At 48.1% G+C, this 19,581-nt stretch overlaps 1 protein-coding gene across 1 annotated transcript in view; it reads left to right on the top strand.

Moving 5' to 3' along the window:
• The window catches only part of MARCHF4 (membrane associated ring-CH-type finger 4), a 108,864-nt gene extending 89,624 nt beyond the window's left edge, over positions 1-19,240 (top strand). Inside the window, exon 4 of the mRNA XM_026002195.2 lies at positions 18,835-19,240. Within this exon, the coding sequence (XP_025857980.2) occupies positions 18,835-19,202 (368 nt within the window). The 3' untranslated portion in view covers positions 19,203-19,240. The remainder of the gene's footprint in view (positions 1-18,834) is intronic.
• The last annotated feature ends 341 nt before the right edge of the window (positions 19,241-19,581 follow it).

Below are 19,581 nucleotides of genomic sequence, written 5' to 3' on the forward strand. Positions count from 1 at the left end.
TCTGTGAGACTTGCTTTCCCGTCACGTGGTGTATTAGTCAGCTTTGGCTGCGGTAACAGGCACCTCCAGAACTGCAGTGCCTCACAACAACAAGCATTTATTTCCCACTGATGGGTCTGCATGACAGCTGTGGCTCAGCGGGGCTTGGCTCGGCTTAGCTTCTGAGTGTGCGTTGGGTTCCAGCCTGCTCTGAGTGTCTCCTCGTGCTGGGGCCCAGGCCAAAGGGGCAGGGGCTGCTGGGGTATACTCTTCTAGCCAGTTACAGAGGCACTAGAGAACTGGGGGAAACTTGCAGAGCCTCTGGAAGCTTCTGCTCAGTACTGACACACTGTCCCTTCTGCCCCCAGCCCGTGGGCCAATGCAAGTCATCAATGAGCCCAACATCAACGTGGGGGTGGGCCAGGAAAGCGTACTCCTCCTCCTCTGGATGGAGCATGGGAGGGAAAGAGGAGCGTAAATACCACCTACCATTCAGGGCCTCATAGATTTGAAGACTGAGGGAAGTGAACATAAAAGAGACCATGTGATCAACCTGTTGATCAACCTACAACTCCTGTTCTGAAAGTTGAGAGAATTGGTGCCCCGAGAAGGGGAGTAAGTGATCTGCTCGAGATTGCTTAGCTGGGATTGGAAGCAAGGTTTCCTGATGGCAGCCCAGTGCTCTTTCCAATGTCCTCTTGCATCAGACAACAGGCGTCTTCAGTGTCACTTATGGGATATCTGCAGATGCCACCTGCAACTTTGAGTGCTCCTGGGCCCACTTGGAGGAAAAGCCCTTAAGTAGGCCTGCTCCCTGCGGCTCTGAGCCACCCAGCACCCCTGCTTGGGCCTTCCTGGTGCCCTGGTCTTTCCTGCTTATAGAGTCTCCCTCGGAGTCGGGCTCCACAGAACCATCCCATCCTCTCTGTCTCTTTCTTGGCTCCTCTCCATCTGCCTCCCTCCAACCCACTTCTATCTCTTGAATTCTTTCTCTGCTTACTCTTCAAATATATATGGCACTCGGTCACCCAAGTTCTGGGAAGAAGCACAGTGAGCCAAATATTAAGTTTCCGAATTGCTTTCTTTCCTTCCAAGTTTTTAGGAAAACATAATTTCCCAGGATGCAAAGCCACACCATGATCTATCCAATCTGCTCGACAAGCCAGTGACGGCCTGGAGACTGCCACTGGACAGGAGGGGGATGTACAGGGACCATAAGTGCTTTTGGTGCTGCCCAAAAGTACTCAGATATATTTATATTTAGACTAGCTCACCCTTAAAGAATTTAGACTGCTCTATCATTTTGTTGATTATAACTGGAGCTAATTCAGTGTCTGAGCATTTCTCAGCGGCAATGATTTTCTTCCCATTTTTCAGATGGTGAAACTGATACTGAAAGATTTGTCTTAGGCCGCCTCAGGCAGCAGAGCAGGACTCTCAGTCCAGTGTTTCCTAGGAGAGGTTGCCCCTAGGAGAAAATTCTGGGAGACAAAATTAAAAAAAAAAAAAAGAGTAATATGTGATCTAGAGAAGAGAACGGAAGATGATGGACAATAGTTGAAATGCATAAAAAAGTTTGTGTGATGGTTGGTTGCATTGATGGTGATTTTGATATTGGTGATAATAATCAGTAGTGATGATGGTGGCTTTAAGGGTGAAGTTCAGGTATTAGTCATTTCTCTTCTGCAGTGTCCTGGACAGTTGAGGGGAAGATACCCAGGACTGCAGACGTGGTTATAAAGTATCAGCCTTTGAGGGGCTCTCTGGTAGGGACAATAAGGTGGAGCCTGGAATGTCTACCTGCAGTGTGTTTACTTTTAGGCTCAACTGGTCATTTAGAGTCACAGAACTACCAGAGAGTACACTTGTCACTAGATTCACTTTGAGGAATTTAGGACAGGAACCACACACGGCCTCCGCAAGGCAGGTCCTGGTGAGTCCTTGCTGCACTCCATATCCTAGTTCAGGGATAGTCCCTCAGCCCCCAGATGAGACCCACAATTGTGGGTACAGGATCCACCTTGACGTAGTTTCCCCACAGAAGTCATGCACAGTTAGAAGTGTCACTGTACTCAGGGAAGCTCAAAGCTACTGCCTCCCATCAGGCATTCACAGTAAAGCACCCGCCAATCAGGGTTACCTCCAACCGAGGGGATGTTGTAACACAGCTGACACTCCACCTTTGTCAGAATTCCAGGGAAACAAGTCGGAATGCCAGCCCAGGGTCTAGTTTGTTTTGAGAGAAGGAGCAAGCAAGTCATGTAAGTGTACCATCACCTCTATCCTACTACCTCCTGTCCATGAATCTCAATTTCTGGCCACACAACTCTGTTTCACTGAACCAATGAGAGGCAGAGGAGCTGGAACAGGGAAAGAGACCTCGCTGGGTGGGCCAGAAGGAAACGTATGTGATCTTCTTCCTGCAAGAAAATGAATAACATAGACAAGAGAGTCACAGGGTGGCACCTATATTGCTGTTGAGGTGGTCATCAGTTTTAAAACTCAGTCAGTTAGCTTATTCCTATAGGAAAAGGGAAGTTTCCCTTCCAGAAGTGCTAAGAGAGTGGAAGAACATGCTGTGAAAGAGTGGGCAGGGGAAGGTAGAAAGTAGGTAGAGCTGATAATGGGAAAGGTGAGTATTCTTAAGAAATGTTGATTGACAAAAAAAATGTTAAATGAAAGAAATCCATATCCATAGTCCCAAACTCCTTGGGTGGTTGGAGCAATTCAGTACCTGGGTAGAAATTTGTCACCAGAAGAAGGAAAATGAGTCTAGCCCTGTGTTAGCTCAAAAGGCTGAAGAAGAAAGGAATAAGACCATCTGTTAAAATGAATCTTTGGACTTACTCTGTTTTTCAGACACCAGGAACAATCTGTCTACTCCCTAAGACTATTAAATAGCCTCAGATAGTAAAGACTCTGAGTAAATGTGAAATATATATCGTCAAAGGGCACCTAAGTGGCTCAGTGGTTGAGCGTTTGCCTTTGGCCCAGGTTGTCATCCTGGGGTCCTGGGATCAAGTCCCGCATTGGGCTCCCTGCAGGGAGCTTACTTCTCCCTCTGCCTGTGTCTTTGCCTCTCTCTCTGTCTCTCTCTCTCTCTCTCTCTCTCTCTCTGTGTCTCTCATGAATGAATGAGTGAATGAATGAATGAATGAATGAATAAATAAATAAAGCTTTAAGTAATCCTTAAAACTAGACTTGGCTTTTATCAGAATAGTGTTCTAAGGGAAAACTCATGACGGTGAGGATACAAAGGGACACTCCACTGGGTGCCAGCATCAGCCCAGCAGATATTCTCTTCCATGAAGCCAAGACAATACAGAGTCTGGGACATGGTCACCTTGCTGCCCATGCAGCCACATCACCTCCATCCACGGCTATGTCTGCCTGGCTGACGTCCAGGAAAAGGCCTTTGGTTCTCACCAAAGAATTTTGCCTGAAGTGGGTCCCAGGAGGGTCTGGGTTCTCTGTTGGATGCAGCATGGGTCCAGGGTTGTGGACAACGGCTCTAGACTTTGCTACATCAGAAGGTTGTACATTTTGGGATACCAGCTGCCCCTATAGATTAAATATCTCTTGGGTAGAGTCCTACTAACTTCCTAGGTCAATCCGTGCCACTGTGAAAACCAAAACTAGGTTGCTGTGGGCAGAACAAACCACCAAACTCCTGCAAGGGCAGAGAAGAATTGAGAAAGGGTGCAATAATCCTAAAAGATGAGCAGGGTAAGTATTATGATCCATATTTAACAGGTGAGGAAAGGTCTAAAGTAACTGTGCTCCAGGTCATGTAGCTAAGCAAATGGCAGAGCCGAGAATTAGACCAAAAACCTTGGACTTCAATTCCAGGGCACTTTCTACTGCTTATTTTATCTCTGATTGCTCTGTGAAATTGCAAAAGCAGAGCCTGGATGGGGAGGCTGGTTGAAGGGAAATTGGTCCCCTAATACCTTGACCCATAGGGTAATGGCTGAGCAATAAGAAATTTAGCAAGGCTTAGCTGCTCCTGTCCTGTATTCAGGGTCTTGGAGGTTAGCCATGGTTGTACCCCCCTTTTGATCAGTGCTATTCTGACACCAGCTGAGAGGGAGGCTCAAGAAATTGGGGTGCAAACTTGGGTGGTTTGTCTCCCTGTGAGACACTCTGGTGGAAGGAACTTAGGGTAGGGGACGCTACATCTCCTGGTTAACATGAACTCAGGGAATTCATTCAGTCACTAAAAAATGTTTGTTGAAAGGCCACTCCCAATAAGAGTCACTTGCTCTTAAGGATCTTATATTTTACCTAGGAGGCAAATTAATCATTTATCTCAGTGATAAGAGCTGGACACAGAGATGAGTGAGCACAGGAAAAGACTGAGGGGGAAGGGGCTCAGGATGGTCTTATCCATTCCTTCAGTAGCATTTCCTGGCTGTCTGGTTTTGTTCTTGAAACTAGAGAACTTTAATAAAGTAATGAATGAAACGAAGTCCTTGCCCTCAAGGAGCTCCCAGACCACAAATAAATCACAGCACAGTGGGGGCCAGTATAAGATTCAGAGAAAGGTGGAACAGAACAGAGAGCAGTCAGCTCCCTCTTGGAGGAGTCCAGGAGGGCTTTTTGAAGGAAGGAGCTCTATCCTTCAGCTATTTTCAAAAGACAGGTCAAAGTTTGTCCAGAAAAAAAAGGAAAAGAACATTTCAGGCAGAGAGACTAGCATATGTAGAGGCACAGAAATTTGAGAGAACCAGGTACACTTGGGAAACTTGGAGCGGGTTTGTGTGGCTCAGTGTCAAGAGCCAGAGGGAAGGTGGGTGATGGGCCACAGGGAAGTGGCAGTTGGCAGGAGCCAAATCCCACAGTATCATGAATCATGTGCTGGGCAGTTCAGACTTCGTCCTGTTGGTGATGGGGAGGCATTGATAAGATTTTATATCGGAAAGAAGTGTGGTCAGATGTATGTGTGTTTTATTTTTTTTTAAGATTTTATTTATTTAGTCATGAGAGACACAGAAAGAGAGGCAGAGACACAGGTAGAGGGAGAAGCAGGCCCCACACAGGGAGCCTGATATAGGACTCGATCCCGGGACCCCGGGATGATGCCCTGGGCCGAAGGCAGACACTCAACCGCTGAGTCACCCAGGGATCCCTGTATGTGTGCTTTAAACAGGTAACTCTGGGGACACCTGGGTGGCCCAGTGGTTGAGCATTTGCCTTCAGCTCAAGGCATGGTCCCGGAGTCCTGGGATTGAGTCTGACATCGGGCTCCCCGCATGGAGCCTGCTTCTCCTCCCTCTTGCCTGTGTCTCTGTGTCTCTCTGTCTGTGTCTCTTGTGAATAAATAAATTAAAATCTTTAAGAAAATAATAAAATAAAGAGATAACTCTGGCACCTGTGGGGAGGATGGACCAGAGCTGGAAAGACTAGAGGCGGGGGGTGTGGGGCAGTTGGAAAATGCTCACAATAGTCTGAACCAAAGGAAAAGAAATGCAAAACAGTGCAGTGGGGAAGAAGTATATCGGATGACCTTGAGAAGTGCTTAGGATGTGCATGGGATAGGACTGGATGAACTTCTTTGAAGCAAGTAGGAACACCAGGGTCTGGCTTGAGTGGGGATACCAGAGCCGAGCATGAGACTAGGGTTGGCCATAGAAGAAGCAAAGGGGAACCAATGGTAAGTCTTTGGCAAAAGCACCAAACAAAAGGACCATCCCAAGCCTAAAATCCGGGCAGTGAGGTAAGAGTTCCCACGCAAAGAGTTTGCAGTAGAAGAGAAGCAAGAGACAAGGAGTACATTATGGGCTGCAAAGAGGAGAAGGCGCTGCCCCTCTTTGTGGGGGTAGAAGGAAGGAAAGGGCCTTTTATGGCCTCCCATTCAGACAGGAAGATTTTGAGGGCATTGGACCAGTTCTGATGAGGATCGGTGACTAATGAGAAGGAGGGGAGGTAAGGAAAGGTTTCTGTAGGCAGCTGGATAATGAAACTTGAACACAGGTTTGGAGGTCAACAACAAGAGGTGGGTAAAGCCGTGGGTTTTGACAAGGGAACTTAGGAGGAGCATTCAAAGAGTAGGTGGCTAAGGATGGAAACCTGGGAAACATACATTTGAAAGATGGATGAAGACAGAGAATGAGAAAAACAGGAGGGAATGAGTCACAAAATCCAGGATTTGGGATTTTGTGGATTTATGGAGTGGCAGGAGTGTGCTACGTAAGGGTCTGGACCACATATTGCTCAGTTTCTTACTAACGTTGGGACCTCGAGTGATTTGCACAGCCGCTCTCTGCTTCCCTTTTCTCATCCAGGAAATGGGATAATAATACCATCTCCAGAGTGTTGTTGAGAGGCTTGAATGAGGTGGCATGTGTAAAGGAGCGGGCCAGTCATAATTACCAGGGACCGGGCTGGGAGGCACTTGATGGGGGAAGATTCCCCTTATTCCCCAATAAAGGTTTGCTGACACTGTTAAAACCAGAAGCCAGTCACGGCCTAGAGAGCCTGACCCCAGGTCCTCACATAACTGAGACTCTGCCCTTATATGGAGCAGTGCCTCTTCTTGAAGGCTTTTAGTTCCCTCACCCGTGTCCCCTCCATGAGAAGATTTGATTACATAGAATGTCCTCACGCCACCTGCCTCCTCTTCCGTCATCTCTAATGACGCTGTCTGCCCCAGCTCAGAAGCTGACAGAGCTTCCCAGCAAACAAATGGGACAGTCTCTGCTCCAGTGGGTCAAGTTATTAGGATTTAACAAGAGCAAATTAATTAAGGTCTTTGGCACCAAAAACATTTTTTTTTTTTCCACTCCGCAGACCAGAGAGACTGGCCACCAAAAAGTCAAATCTGCAAAAATGAGGACCTCATCCTTATCATGTTTGGTTTTTTACTTACGAGTGGGATGTGGTCAGGGAAAGGAAGGAGAGTGTTTCCGAGATTGTTCCAAATCTCTAAAACAGTGGAGTATGGTAATTCACGGAGTTATAGAAAATCTTGTGTGAAAGCTTCCTCTGTGTGCTGTTCATTGAGGTTCTTTCCTATAATTTAGAGATACCTGGTGCCTGCCCTCGGAGATAAAGGAATTCAAATTCTAATTTATAGTAAGTGGGCAAAGGGGGAGGGAGGAGCAGCAGGACTACAAAAACATCATTTTTCAAACTTCATTTTAATTCACGTTAACTAAAAAACACTTAGATGGCACAAAGATGCCATGAAAGAAAGATCCTTCCTTTCTTCCTCCCCTTGGGCTAGAAATGACCTCATCTGTCAAATCTTTTCATTCCCTGACTAATAAACTGAAAATATGGAGGAGGAGCCTGGTGCCATAGAAGAGACTAGGGAGTAGAAAATGTAGGTCTGAAGACTGGATTAGCCCCTTCTTCTCTGACCTTGGGCAAGATACTTCTTCTTTGTATAGTTCGGTTAAGTCATCTATAGAGTGAGACAGTTGAACCTGATAACTTGCAAGGTACTTCTAGGTCTGACATTCTAGGATTTTGAAGTCATTTCTATTGTGAGAAGATGTCATAATTCTCAGGGGTTGGTCACTGTGGCCATGCGGGGGATTCTCAAGAAGGTTCGGCTAGACCGAACAGCTGATGAGGGTCAGCCACGTAGATGGACAAGGTGATGCTCAGGCTGTGTTCCATTAAGTGCATATGGATTATCCAACTTTCCAGATTAACTGTTAACTCATGCTCCACCTACCCCCTGCCTCCCCCAACAGGGGCTTCCTATGCAAGGCCACCTCTGTCCACCGCTGAGCTGCTAGGTGCTCAGTAAGTGCAGATGACTGATTTGGAAGCGGACACACCAAGTGAGCACTGTCCCCCTCAATGGAGACCCTTTGGGAGGCAATTCACTTACTCCGGTGTGTGACAGGCCTCAAAATAGTTTAGGAGCACCTCTTGGGAACTGTCTTTAGTGCCTACAGCATGGTCTTTGGGACACTAGTAGTGGCAAATCACGGTCTTCGGGAGTGGCATGTCTGTCTGTTGACAGTGGGTCTAGGGCTAGAAAAAGCCCCAATCTGGTAAATAAGGTGGATACTTGAGCCAAGTAATATATTTTGGTGAGGACATGAGACATTTCATTGAACCCAAAGCTGCTTTTGTCTTGTGGCCTCTACCCTAGCACTGCAGGTATTTAGTTAGGGTAACTTTAGCAGATATATATATATATAATATCTCACTGATTTAATGAAGCAGAGGCTGCTGGTCATTGGGTGGTTCTCCTCCACGCAGAGATTCAGGGACCTAGGCTCCCGTTTTGTGGCCACAGTTCCCTGGGCTTTTGTTCCCTGGGCTTTTGAATCTTTTATCTCCAGCTAATAGAAAATAAAAGCAAGCGTGGACAAAGCACCCGCGCGCGCAAACACACACACACACACACACACACACACACACAATTTTCCCCTCAATACCTGTTCTTAAACTTTGGCCCGACTCATCTCACATGCAGCGCTGGTCACCTGGCTCCCTGTGGGTGCAAAGAGCTGGAACGTCATTCCTTCTCTGGCAACTCTGTACTAAGGAAGAGAAGAATGGGGTTTTGGTGGACAGTTAGTCGTATCTGTTACTGGCTATGTCATTGAGAAATTTCCACAAGTGCTCTGCACTAGAATACTCTAAGAAAGAATACCCTAGTTCCCAAGGGCACTCTTTAAAAAAAAAATATTTATTTATTTATTTATTTATCTATTTATTTATTTGACACAGAGAGAGGAGAGAGCGCAAGCAGGGGAACAGGAGAGGGAGAAGCAGGGTCCCTGAGGAGCAGGGAGCCCGATGCCAGGCTCAATCCCTGGGATCATGACCTGAGCCAATCACAGATGCTTAACCAACTGAGCCACCCAGGCATCCCCAAGGGTAGTTTTTTAAAATCCTGGGATTTTTAAACTCTTTTAGATATAGAATTTTGGCACATTTATTTAAATAAGCTAATTTGTAATTTTAACGTAACTCCTTTAAGATGAAGTCATGTGAAACTTATTTCGTAATAATGATAATAAAATAATAACAAAAATTTATTATTTGTTACGTACCAAACGCTGTAAAAAGTGCTTTATGTGCATTATCTTATTTACTCCCTACAACCTTAGGATGTGGAAACTATTAAATGCCCATTTTCCTGATTAAAAAAAAAATTGAGGCTAAAAGGTAAATCACCCAGTCACACAGCTAGAACCGAGTTTCATCTGATTTCAAAGCCCACATCCTTAGCCACTCTGTTGTAACACCGTAACACATATGTTAAAGTGCATAACACAAACGACATCTTATTTGCGAATTGAAATAGAAATTGTAGGGATGCCTGGATGGCTCAGTGGTTAAGCTCTGCTTGCAGCTCAGGGCATGATCCTGGAGTTCAGGGATCCAGTCCTGCATCGGGTTCCCTGAGGTGAGCCTGCTTCTTCCTTTGCTTGTGTCTCTACCTCTCTCTGTGTGTCTCTCATGAATAAATAAATACTACCTTTTTTTAAAAAAAAAAAAAAAAGAAATTGTATACTCATACATACAGACTATAAAAAAATTATCTCCTCCATAGCTTTTCTCTCTGGGGGAGCACACGACCTGGAGCACGAATGAGGAAAGAGCTCAGGCACATGGCACATGTTCTGTTTCAGATGAACCTAAATTTATGTCCCACTACATGTGCAAGTTGTGTGTCTTTGGGTAAGACAGCAAGTCTCTCTGAGCTCAGTTTTCTCTTCTGTCGAGTGGAGATCGATAATACGACCTACCTCATGGGATTTCTGTGAGATGTAGACTACATTTGCAAAGGCCTTTTAGAGTGACCGAAACATAGCAAGCATTCAGCAGGTCCTGGCTACCATCAACATGACCATCATCACCATGACCTTCATCGCCATCAGCCAGAGTGGCTGACAGATGCAATTCTGTCTTTGTCTGTCCAGATGGTGAGAGCTCTGAGCTTTGTAGAGAACCCATACAGAAAACATCCACAGCATCTTGGGGCATAGCTTCACCCGCACACGTCCAGGAACGGACCCCTCACTTAGACCAATGCAGGGATATTTGGGGCTCCAGGAATACTTCTCTTCTCTACTTCTCTGTCCTACTGAGTTAAGCTCGTTCATTCCAAGGAGTCTTCATGCTCTTAATGATTTTCTAGCCCAGGTCTTTTCACGGGTCCCCGAGATGCCTTGAGTGGGCAGAGTGACCGGGATGGCTCTGATGGGCTTGACCAAGGTCAACCAGTCCAGCAAGGACCCTGCTGGGAAGGGAATTCTAATTGAAGTCACCTCCAAGGGGACAGACATCAACGGGACCAAAACACAAAGGGGAGGTGGCCTTGCCTCACCTACATTGAAAGCTTTCTGTGTCCCCTGCTCTTGGGTCTTTATTGCTGAAAGAGTAACCCAAACCAAGACCCAAAGCAATTGAGTCAAGGTGAGCCTGCTCAAAGGAGGTGATGGATCCACATCTCACCACTCCTCAGCAGGTGCCCCCAGAAGTGTGGCCTGGCTCTACTTGCAAGGGGCAGGAGGCTGTAACCGTGGAGAACACTGGGTAGCTGGGTGGCACTGCCAATGCCATCTCACGACAGCACCTCTAACCGACCCCCCCACCTCAAAGTAGCTGGGTAGATTGATTTCTTTCCAACACTTGCCTGCTAAGTTCTTTAGTGCAGGTTCTGAGAGGGCCGGGCCTTAGCACCTGGAAGATGAGCTTGGCAGTGGTGGGGCTTCAGGGTTAAGTCTGACCTCGGGGGATGCTGCAAGCGGGGAGCATCCCTCCACGGGCACTTGCTGAAGGCCCTTGGTAATGGGAGAGGAGGCGGGATTGGGGGCTTGTCACCACATCTGCAGAATCAGCTGGCCCCCAGAGCTCCTTTCAGCCCCAGCATCTTATTCATCTATAAACAATGACTCAGATTGAGGACTGGGAAGGACAGTGAGGAGTCAGAAGAACAGGTGCTTGCGCTGGGAATGGGGTTGGCCCTAAAGAAGGAGGAAAAGATGTGCGTGGGCTTTTTCTGTCCTGTAATTTCCACCCTAGCCCCCACAATAATCAATATCATGTGGCTTTGAGTGTTAAAATGTGTCCCAGGCATAGCACAGGGAGCAGCATGCAGGACTCGTTACCTCCTTCAATCTCATAACAACCCTATAAGGAAGGAGGTATGAGTCCCAATTTCCTGAAGAAAATACTGAGGCTCAGGACGAGGAAGTGACTTGCCTGACTCCACGGGCCTATAAGGGGCAGACACTCGGAATGGTCAGTGAGTGCTCATTGGTGAGGTGCCTCTGAACTGTGAGACCCAAAGTCCTCTGGGTCTAGCAGAAGAAGTATCCATTTCTTTAGTTGCCTTACATATTCACGCCTGTCACATTTGGAACTAGAGTATCTTTTTAAATTACCTCATAGCTCTTGGGGCACCTGGGGGGCTCAGTCGGTTGAGTGTCTGACTCTTGGTTTTAGCTCAGGTCATGAGCTCAGGGTGGTGAGATGGAGCCCCATGTTGGGCTCTGTGCTTAGTGGGGAGTCTGCTTGTTCTATCTCTCTCTCCTTCTCTAAAAAAATAAATAAACACATCTTTAAAAAATTACCTTTCTTTCTTTGACCAAAATTTAGAGCCTTCCATGAGGCAGTAGGCCAGGATAAGGACCATGTTCTAGGCAGTGCTACTCAGGTGTGGTCCCCACACAGGCAGCATCAGCATCATCCCAGAGCGGCTTAGAAATGCAAACCCATAGGCCTCATCCAAGACCTACTGATTCAGACTCTTTGGAGGTAGAGTCCGGGGATGATCTGCATTAACCAGCTCCTTGGCTGGTTGTGATGTGTGCTAAACTGCTGTAGAGTTGTCTGTAACTTTTTTTTGCCACTTAAATCAGGATGCCAGCAGGTGATGAGGGGTGGAAAGGAGGATTTGGGCATTCCTGAGGGGGCCAGAGGCCTCTCTGCAGACTTCTAAGTTAGCCTTGGCCTCTTAAGAACCAGCCTTTTTTGGTCTCACAGGTACTCAGAGAAGCACATAGTAGGTACTCAGGAAATATGACCTACGTAGAATTAAGTCATATCTCATTGCTTTGGACACAGCAAGAGCCAATGGCCAAAATGGGACAGGTGAAAATAGGCAAGTTGAAGAGGTGGGCAGGATTGGGATGCTAATCCCAACCCAGGACTGAGGCCTCCCTGACAGCGCTGGGTCAGTGGTGAGTTAGGGGAGGCGGAGCCAAGCAGGCAGGACCACCCACTCCCAGTGGCCACCTTCCCCCCTCCTCCTGGGCTGACCAAAGGGCCACTCCAACTGGAGGCCAGTGGGGAGAGACACGATGACAAGCAAAGTGTTCTGACCCTTACAGAACCTCCAGCGATGTGGGGAAGAGTTCCCCCAGAGCTGGAGAGACGTCAGGGAGCTGAAGGTGGCAATTCTTCTGGAACTGGATTTCCCACAAATACAGCCCAGGCTTGGGCTCTTTGTAAGTGGTTATGAGGTCACTGTGAAATGAAATAGGAAACCCCAGACAAGAACTCAATCAAAACGTACCGGGTTTCCCATATTGCCATGCGTCCCAGTGGCCCATCTTCTATTGCTTCTCTGCCTCCCTTTGCCAAGAGCTTTTTTCCCTCCTAACTTCAGCCTCTCATTCCATCTCCTGCCGTGTCCAACCCTCTTCCTTCTCTCCCATCTCTTCAACTTGCCTATTTTCACCTGTCCCATTTGGAAGAGCCCCGTGCATCTTCCTCCACTTTTGTTTTTTTGTTTTGTTTTGTTTTTATGCTGCCACTGGAGGAGTCAATAAGTCATTTGTCGAGCGGGAAGCAGAGGGACAGCTAAGGGGAGTGGATGCGAATGAGGCAGTTTGTGCTTTTCCCATTTTTGCTAAACAAGCATTATCTACAAACACAGGTGCACCTTTCCCCCTTCAGCCATCTATCCATTAAAGTGGTTTAATTACTTCCTGAACACTAGACAGATAATTAGAAGGCGGTGTTCAGACCAAAAATTTAAGCCACCCTCTTCAATCAGGGTAAAATTGCCTGATCAAGAAGCTAATTAAGAATCAAGTGTAGTGGCTCTTATTGGAAAGAGTTAGTTTGGGGCTTCAAAAGATCCTACCTCTCTCTCCCTGAGGCCCCCCGATCTCCTCCAGCATCACCAAGGCCTCGTTAAATTCCTGCTACTGTGTCGGCTGCCCAACCCTCAACCATACCTGGGCCTCTGTCCCCGAGGGGCTTACGGTCCAGGGAAAGAGCAGTGCGGTGTTCAAATAGGCTTGTGGAAGTAATGGACCCAGGACACGTATTCACAAGGTGGACGGAAGTGACTGGGGGAGGGTGACAAGACAGGGGGCAGAGAGAGGAGGTCTCCTTGTCCAGGATGAGGCAAGTCATACAAGGGGTCCAGGGGTGGGCTCCTGGAGATTTATGAGCCTCTAAATTCATCCGTGTGGTCTTTGTTCTGGGTAGATGGTCCTTAGCCCTCATCAAGTCCTCAAAGGGGCACATGACCCAGAAGATCAGGAACACATGGGCCACAGGGAGACTGTCTCTCGACCAAATCCTTGCAAACTTGTTGCCAGAGCACCGTCTCAGGAGCTGTTACACTAGAGCAAGAGTGGCAGTGGGTGGCTATCTTGTCTCCTACAGTCACAGTGTGTTCAAGGTTGGAGAAGCTTTGAGATGTTTCCATCCCGTGTCTTTTGCTTGACATTGAGGAGGCTGGAGTGACTCATCGCTGTTTGCTCCTGTGAGTCAGCTCGTCCCCCGCCCCACCCCCCAGAGGCCAGGCCAGCAGCCACCCCTCTCCACTGGCAGTTGCTGCAGGGTGAATGCCCAGTCTTCGCACCCCCCATCACAGGGCCCAGCCTCCCAGACCACCCTCACGACATGGACAGTCACCACTTTCCTATTTCGTGTTTCCCTTCACTGGCCCCATCTTCCCAGCCCTTCGTCTGGACCTCATGGTCCATCACTAGCAACTTCTTCTGTGAGTGTTCCTTTCTCTGTCTTCCGAGGACACTGTTTCTTGCTGACTCAAGTGGCAGCTGCTCTTTCTCCTGGATTCTACGAGGCCTGGAGTTGAGGTCTACATCCTCCTTGTCCCCATTACCACTTCCAAACCGCCTCTCTTCCTTCATCCTTCAGAAGCTCCAGCCCCTTTGAAGTGCATGCCATCATATGTGACCGCACCCCCTTTCCCTTCTTGATGCTCTTGGCTGCTGGCTGCCCACTCCCTCCTCTCATTCCGGGGGGCACCTGGTTCATGCACTGGCTCCCACATTCCTGTCTTCAGCGTCTCTACGATCAGTGGCTCTCAGTAGGGGTGTTACCATCCCCTACACTCCTCTATGCACTTTGGAAATCTTTGAGGGTTTTGTTTTGTTTTCTAATGTACTTGTGCCCCAGAATTTGTATTGAAATTTATATTGTCTGGTCATCAATGACTTCCCCTGTGTTTTGCTTTACATTATCTGTTTAGGGCATTATATTCATTTAGTTTTTTTAAAAAAGAAACCACAGTAGCTTATATTATCTTAGGAATTTCACTTCAGGATATGAAAGGGGATATTAAAGTATATTTATGATACAAGGAGTCTGATGGCATTGAGGATGGTTGATGCAGATAATCTGTCCAACTCCTTGGCTACCACCTCATCACTCCACAGGTCTTTTCCTTAACCCACCCCCGCCTCTTCTCAAGGGGACGTTCCCTAGACCTCATCATCACCAAGAACCACACCACTTCCAGAGTCTGGATTTAAACATCTTACTCTCTGAGCATCACCCCCCAGCTCCATCCTTGTAGTTCACAGACTCCAGCAATTCTGTAACTTCTAAGAGACCCACTAGCATTGACCCTATCACTTTCCATTTTTCCTTATCCCTTTTGTGTATTGCTTGCCTCCTCCCCAGCCGAGTCTCCGTGGGCCAGTGTGATAACCACTCCCTCGGAAGCATCCGTAATTCTCATGCCCTCTCTTGCCCATCTCACTTGCCTGGAATAAGTCTATACTGATTAAACTCAACTTTCTCACTCCATAGGTGCATCTGGCAAGCAGGTGAAGGTATGGAGAGAAACCACACAACTCATGTCAAATTTGTGGCCACAAATCCCAAATGGACGCTGAACACTGTCAGACAATTTTTTTAAAAGATTTTATTTATTTATTCATGACAGACACACAGAGAGAGCCAGAGACCCAGGCAGAGGGAGAAGCAGGTTCCATGCAGGGAAACTGATGTGGGACTCGATCCCGGGACTCCGGGACCCCACCCTGAGCCAAAGGCAGGTGTTCAACCGCTGAGCCACCCAAGAGTCCCACTGTCAGACAATTCTTTGCTGATTTGTAAATTCAGTCTCCCACTTTCCAAGATAATCACTTCCCACTTTTTCTTCTCTCCACAAATCTTTAACACTTCCTCCCGTATCCCTTCCATCTTAGCTCATGACATCATGGAGGAGAAAGAGGCTCCTGGAGGAGAACTAGTTGATTTTCACATCATCCTCCCTCCGCCTGTGCCTATTAAGCCAATGGCCACTCCTCATTCCACCTGACCCACCCTTTGAGAGTTAGCACACTTTGTTTCTTGAAACACTTTCTTCTCCAGACTTCTGGGTCTACACACGTGGCTGGTCTTGCTTCTATACTACTCACTGCTCCTTCAGAGCCTCATTTACTGGCTCTACCTCCACCAAACCTCTATATATGAGAAGGCCCAGAAATCTGTCATTGGCCTTCTTCTCCTGTCTACCTTCTCTTCCCAGGAGACCTGGAACATTCTTAAGGCTTCAGATTCTACCTCTACACTGATGGCTCCTACCTCCAGGCCAGACTCCTCCTTAACCTCAGACTCATATGTCCAGCTGCCTAACTGGACCTTCCAGTGAGATCTCTATCAGATACCTTAAATCACCATAACCAAAATATAACTATTAACCACTGTGATAGGCTGAATAATGGCCCCCAAAGACATCTAGGTCCTAATCCCTAGAGATTTTTAATATTATCTTGTGTGGCAAAAGGGACTTGCAGATGTGACTAATTTAAGAATGTTGAAATAGGAAGAGAATCCTGGATTATTTGGGTGGGCTCAATGGAACCACAAGCGTTCTTTTTTTTTTTTTAATTTTATTTATTTATTTATTTTTTATTTATTTTATTTATTTTTATTTATTTTTTAATTTTAATTTTTATTTATTTATGATAGGCACACAGTGAGAGAGAGAGAGAGGCAGAGACACAGGCAGAGGGAGAAGCAGGCTCCATGCACCGGGAGCCCGACGTGGGATTCGATCCTGGGTCTCCAGGATCGCGCCCTGGGCCAAAGGCAGGCGCTAAACCGCTGGGCCACCCAGGGATCCCCACAAGCGTTCTTATAAGAAAGAGGCAGAGAGAGACACTGACAGAAGAGTAGGGGATGTGACATTGGAACAAAGAGGTTGGAGTGATGTAGGCAAGAGACAGGGACCGCAGGTGACTTCTAGAAGCTTAAAGGCAAGGAGATGGATTCTCCTCTCAAAGCCACCAGAAAGAACCAGCCCTCTGACACCTTCAATTTAGACTCCTGTCTCCAAAACTGTAAGAGAATTCAGGTGTGTTGTTGTTTTAAGCCACCAAATGTGTGGTCATTTGTTGTAGCAGCAATAGGAAGCTAATGCAGTCATGACCACTGCCACACAAGTCCATACCATTAGTAAATGGCAGCAGCACCCAAAGCTCATAAGTTGTCCAGATTTTTCTCTTGACTCATGCCTTACCTGTCAGCAAGCCTGTGAGCTACCTCTACATATGTCCCGACCACACGATTTCTCATGTAACCCGCTACAACCCTAGTCTAGGCCACCAGGCCTTCCTGCTCGAATCACTACATCACTTCCTGCTTAGTCGCCTGCTCCTATTTTTTTCCCTCATTGGTTTAGTGTTCCACAGGAGCCAGAAGGAACGTTCTGAAGGGTGAAGCAGATCACAACACCCCCCACCCAACTAAAACCCTTCAGTGGCTTCCCATTACAATCGGAATAAAATAAATATCCCTTGCCATGGCCTATAAGGCCTCATCATATTGGCCTCCCCCCGCCCCATCTCTCTTTGTACTTGCCACTCATCGCTACACCCTGGCCGCACTGACACGCTTTCTGACCCGTGTGCATTCTGTGCCCACCCCCTGGCCTTCGCACTTGCAGCTCCTATCACTGACATGCTCTCTCTCTAGATCTTTGCAGGGTCCCCTCCTTCTCATCATCTGTATATCAATGTAAATATCTCCCCCAAAGGGCCTTTCCTGCCACCCTCAGTGTCTGCCGCCAGTGCCTATTTAACCCTATTTTCTCTTCCTCGTAGCATGTGTCAGCACCTGACATAGTCTTATGGGTTTGGTTATGTGTCTGCTGTGTTAAGTTATGTTATTTATTATGCCCTACAATGCCCTACAATGGGTAAACAGCTACACAAACTGTGGTACATAAATACCATGGAATGTGACACAGTAATAAAAAGGAATTCCTACATGCAAAAACATGAATGCATCTCAAGGAAGTTATATGGGGGTGGTGGGGGAGGGGGGATAAATCCCCCAAAGTCATAACCTGTATGATTCCATTAAAAATGATAAAATTATAGAGATGGAGAAAAGATTAGTGATTGCCAAGGTTTAGGGATTGGAAGGGAGGTGGGGGGGGGGGTCAGTGTCCATAGAAGGCTAAGCGTTAATTTTAAAAGGACAGCACGATGGAGAACTTAGTGGTGATGAAATAGTTCTGTTATCTTGACTATAGTTGTGATTACACAAATCTATGCGTGATAAAATTACACCCACACTCTGCTAATATCAAATTCCTGGTTTTGGGTATTATAACTATTTAAGATGTAACCATCGGGGAATAAAAATAACTATCAGATACGAAATAAACTTCTAAAGGATTCCTTAGGGGAAATGAAACAGCCGTCTATTAAACTTACTTAAAATAAGTCTGTTTGCTCTGTTATGTTTTTAACATAACACATTATGTTAATTAACGTATTTATCAATATTACTAACATATTTAACAATATTACTAACATATTTAACAATGCCTAGTTCTCCACTAGAACCTAAGCTGTCGGCGGGCAGGACTCAGGCCGTCCTGCTCCCTGCACGTGCCCTGGCGCCAGGCGCATCCACAGCAGGTGCACGGTTAACCTTTATCTGCCTGGTTGTCTGGCTTCTTTCTGACTCGACCCTGCTTCTGGGGAGTATAACCCCGTTGAACTTCTCTCTCCCAGGGGTGTATTTCAGTAGCCCTGGGCTATTTGTAGGGTAGCAAAGGGTTAACCAGTCGAATTCCAGACATTGTTTGGCAAGTATAGGGTGCCCACGGGTATCGCTCGTGGAGCCTTGAAAGCACACGCTTCATTCACCCTCTGCTAAGGGCCAGGCACCCTGGCTGCATGGTAGAGGGAGGAGAGTCTATTATGCCTCAGTGGATGAGGATTTGGGGTTTTGTCAAGAAATGGGAGGGGCGGAGGAGAGGTAGGCACTCAACCATTTCGTGGACTAGGTATGGAGGCCTTCCACCTCCTACTTCTTCTTTTTTTTTTTTTTTTTTAAGATTTTGTTTATTTATTCATGAGAGACAGAGAGACAGAGACATGGGCAGAGGGAGAAGCAGGCTCCATGCAGGGAGCCCAATGCGGGACTCGATCCTGGGCCCTGGGATCAGGCCTTGAGTCAAAGGCAGACGCTCAAGGAATACAGGGCTGGGGACCTGGGGCTCGGGGCTCAAAGGGAGGCTTGCAAGGAGCAAAGCAACCACCACACGTCCACGGTGCCCCAGCGGCGACCTCAGCGTGTCGGGACAGGGAGACTGGTTTCTGGCAGTGGCTTCCTGCTCTCACTGGGCCTCTGCTTTTCTGTCTCCCTGCTGCCCAGGCCTCATCGTGCACGAGGGACCCTCCGTGTACCGCATCTTTAAGCGGTGGCAGGCCGTCAACCAGCAGTGGAAAGTGCTGAACTATGACAAGACGAAAGACCTGGAGGATCAAAAGTCGGGAGGCAGGACAAACCCCCGGACGTCCTCGTCCACCCAGGCCAACGCCCCGGCGTCAGGAGAGGAGGCCGTGGGCACCCCTGGCGCCGAGGAAGGCCCTACCCGGGCGGCCAGCCACCCCCCAGGCCCCCTGTCCGACCACCACTGTGCTTACACCATCCTGCACATCTTGAGTCACCTACGGCCTCATGAACAGCGGAGCCCCCAGGGCGGGAGCCGGGAGCTCGTCATGAGGGTCACGACGGTGTGAGACGAGCCACCGGCAGCGAGGCCGTGACCGTGCACGGGGGGAGGCCGGGCCGGGAAGGGGCGCCGCCTGGGGCGCAGGTGTGGGGAGGCCAGCGGCCCCCGGGGGGGCCGCGGAGTGGAGGGCAGGCGGGGGGTGGTGGGCCTGGAGGGGGCCTGGAGGGGGCCTGGAGGGGGCCTGGAGGCAGGGTCAGAGCTGGAGCCAGCGAGGCGGGTGTCCAGAGCGGTTTCAGGATTCCCATCGGCGACCCCAGTCCTCGACGAGAGCGACCAACCCCGGTGCAAACTCGACAAGGAAGCGCAGCGCAGCCGGAACCTAACGAATCGGCGGGACAAACATCCCAGAGGGGCCCAGCACCCAACACCCCCCAGGAGACGTGGGG

The sequence above is a fragment of the Vulpes vulpes genome, chromosome 16, assembly GCF_048418805.1.
Source record: "Vulpes vulpes isolate BD-2025 chromosome 16, VulVul3, whole genome shotgun sequence".
Lineage (NCBI taxonomy): Eukaryota > Metazoa > Chordata > Mammalia > Carnivora > Canidae > Vulpes > Vulpes vulpes.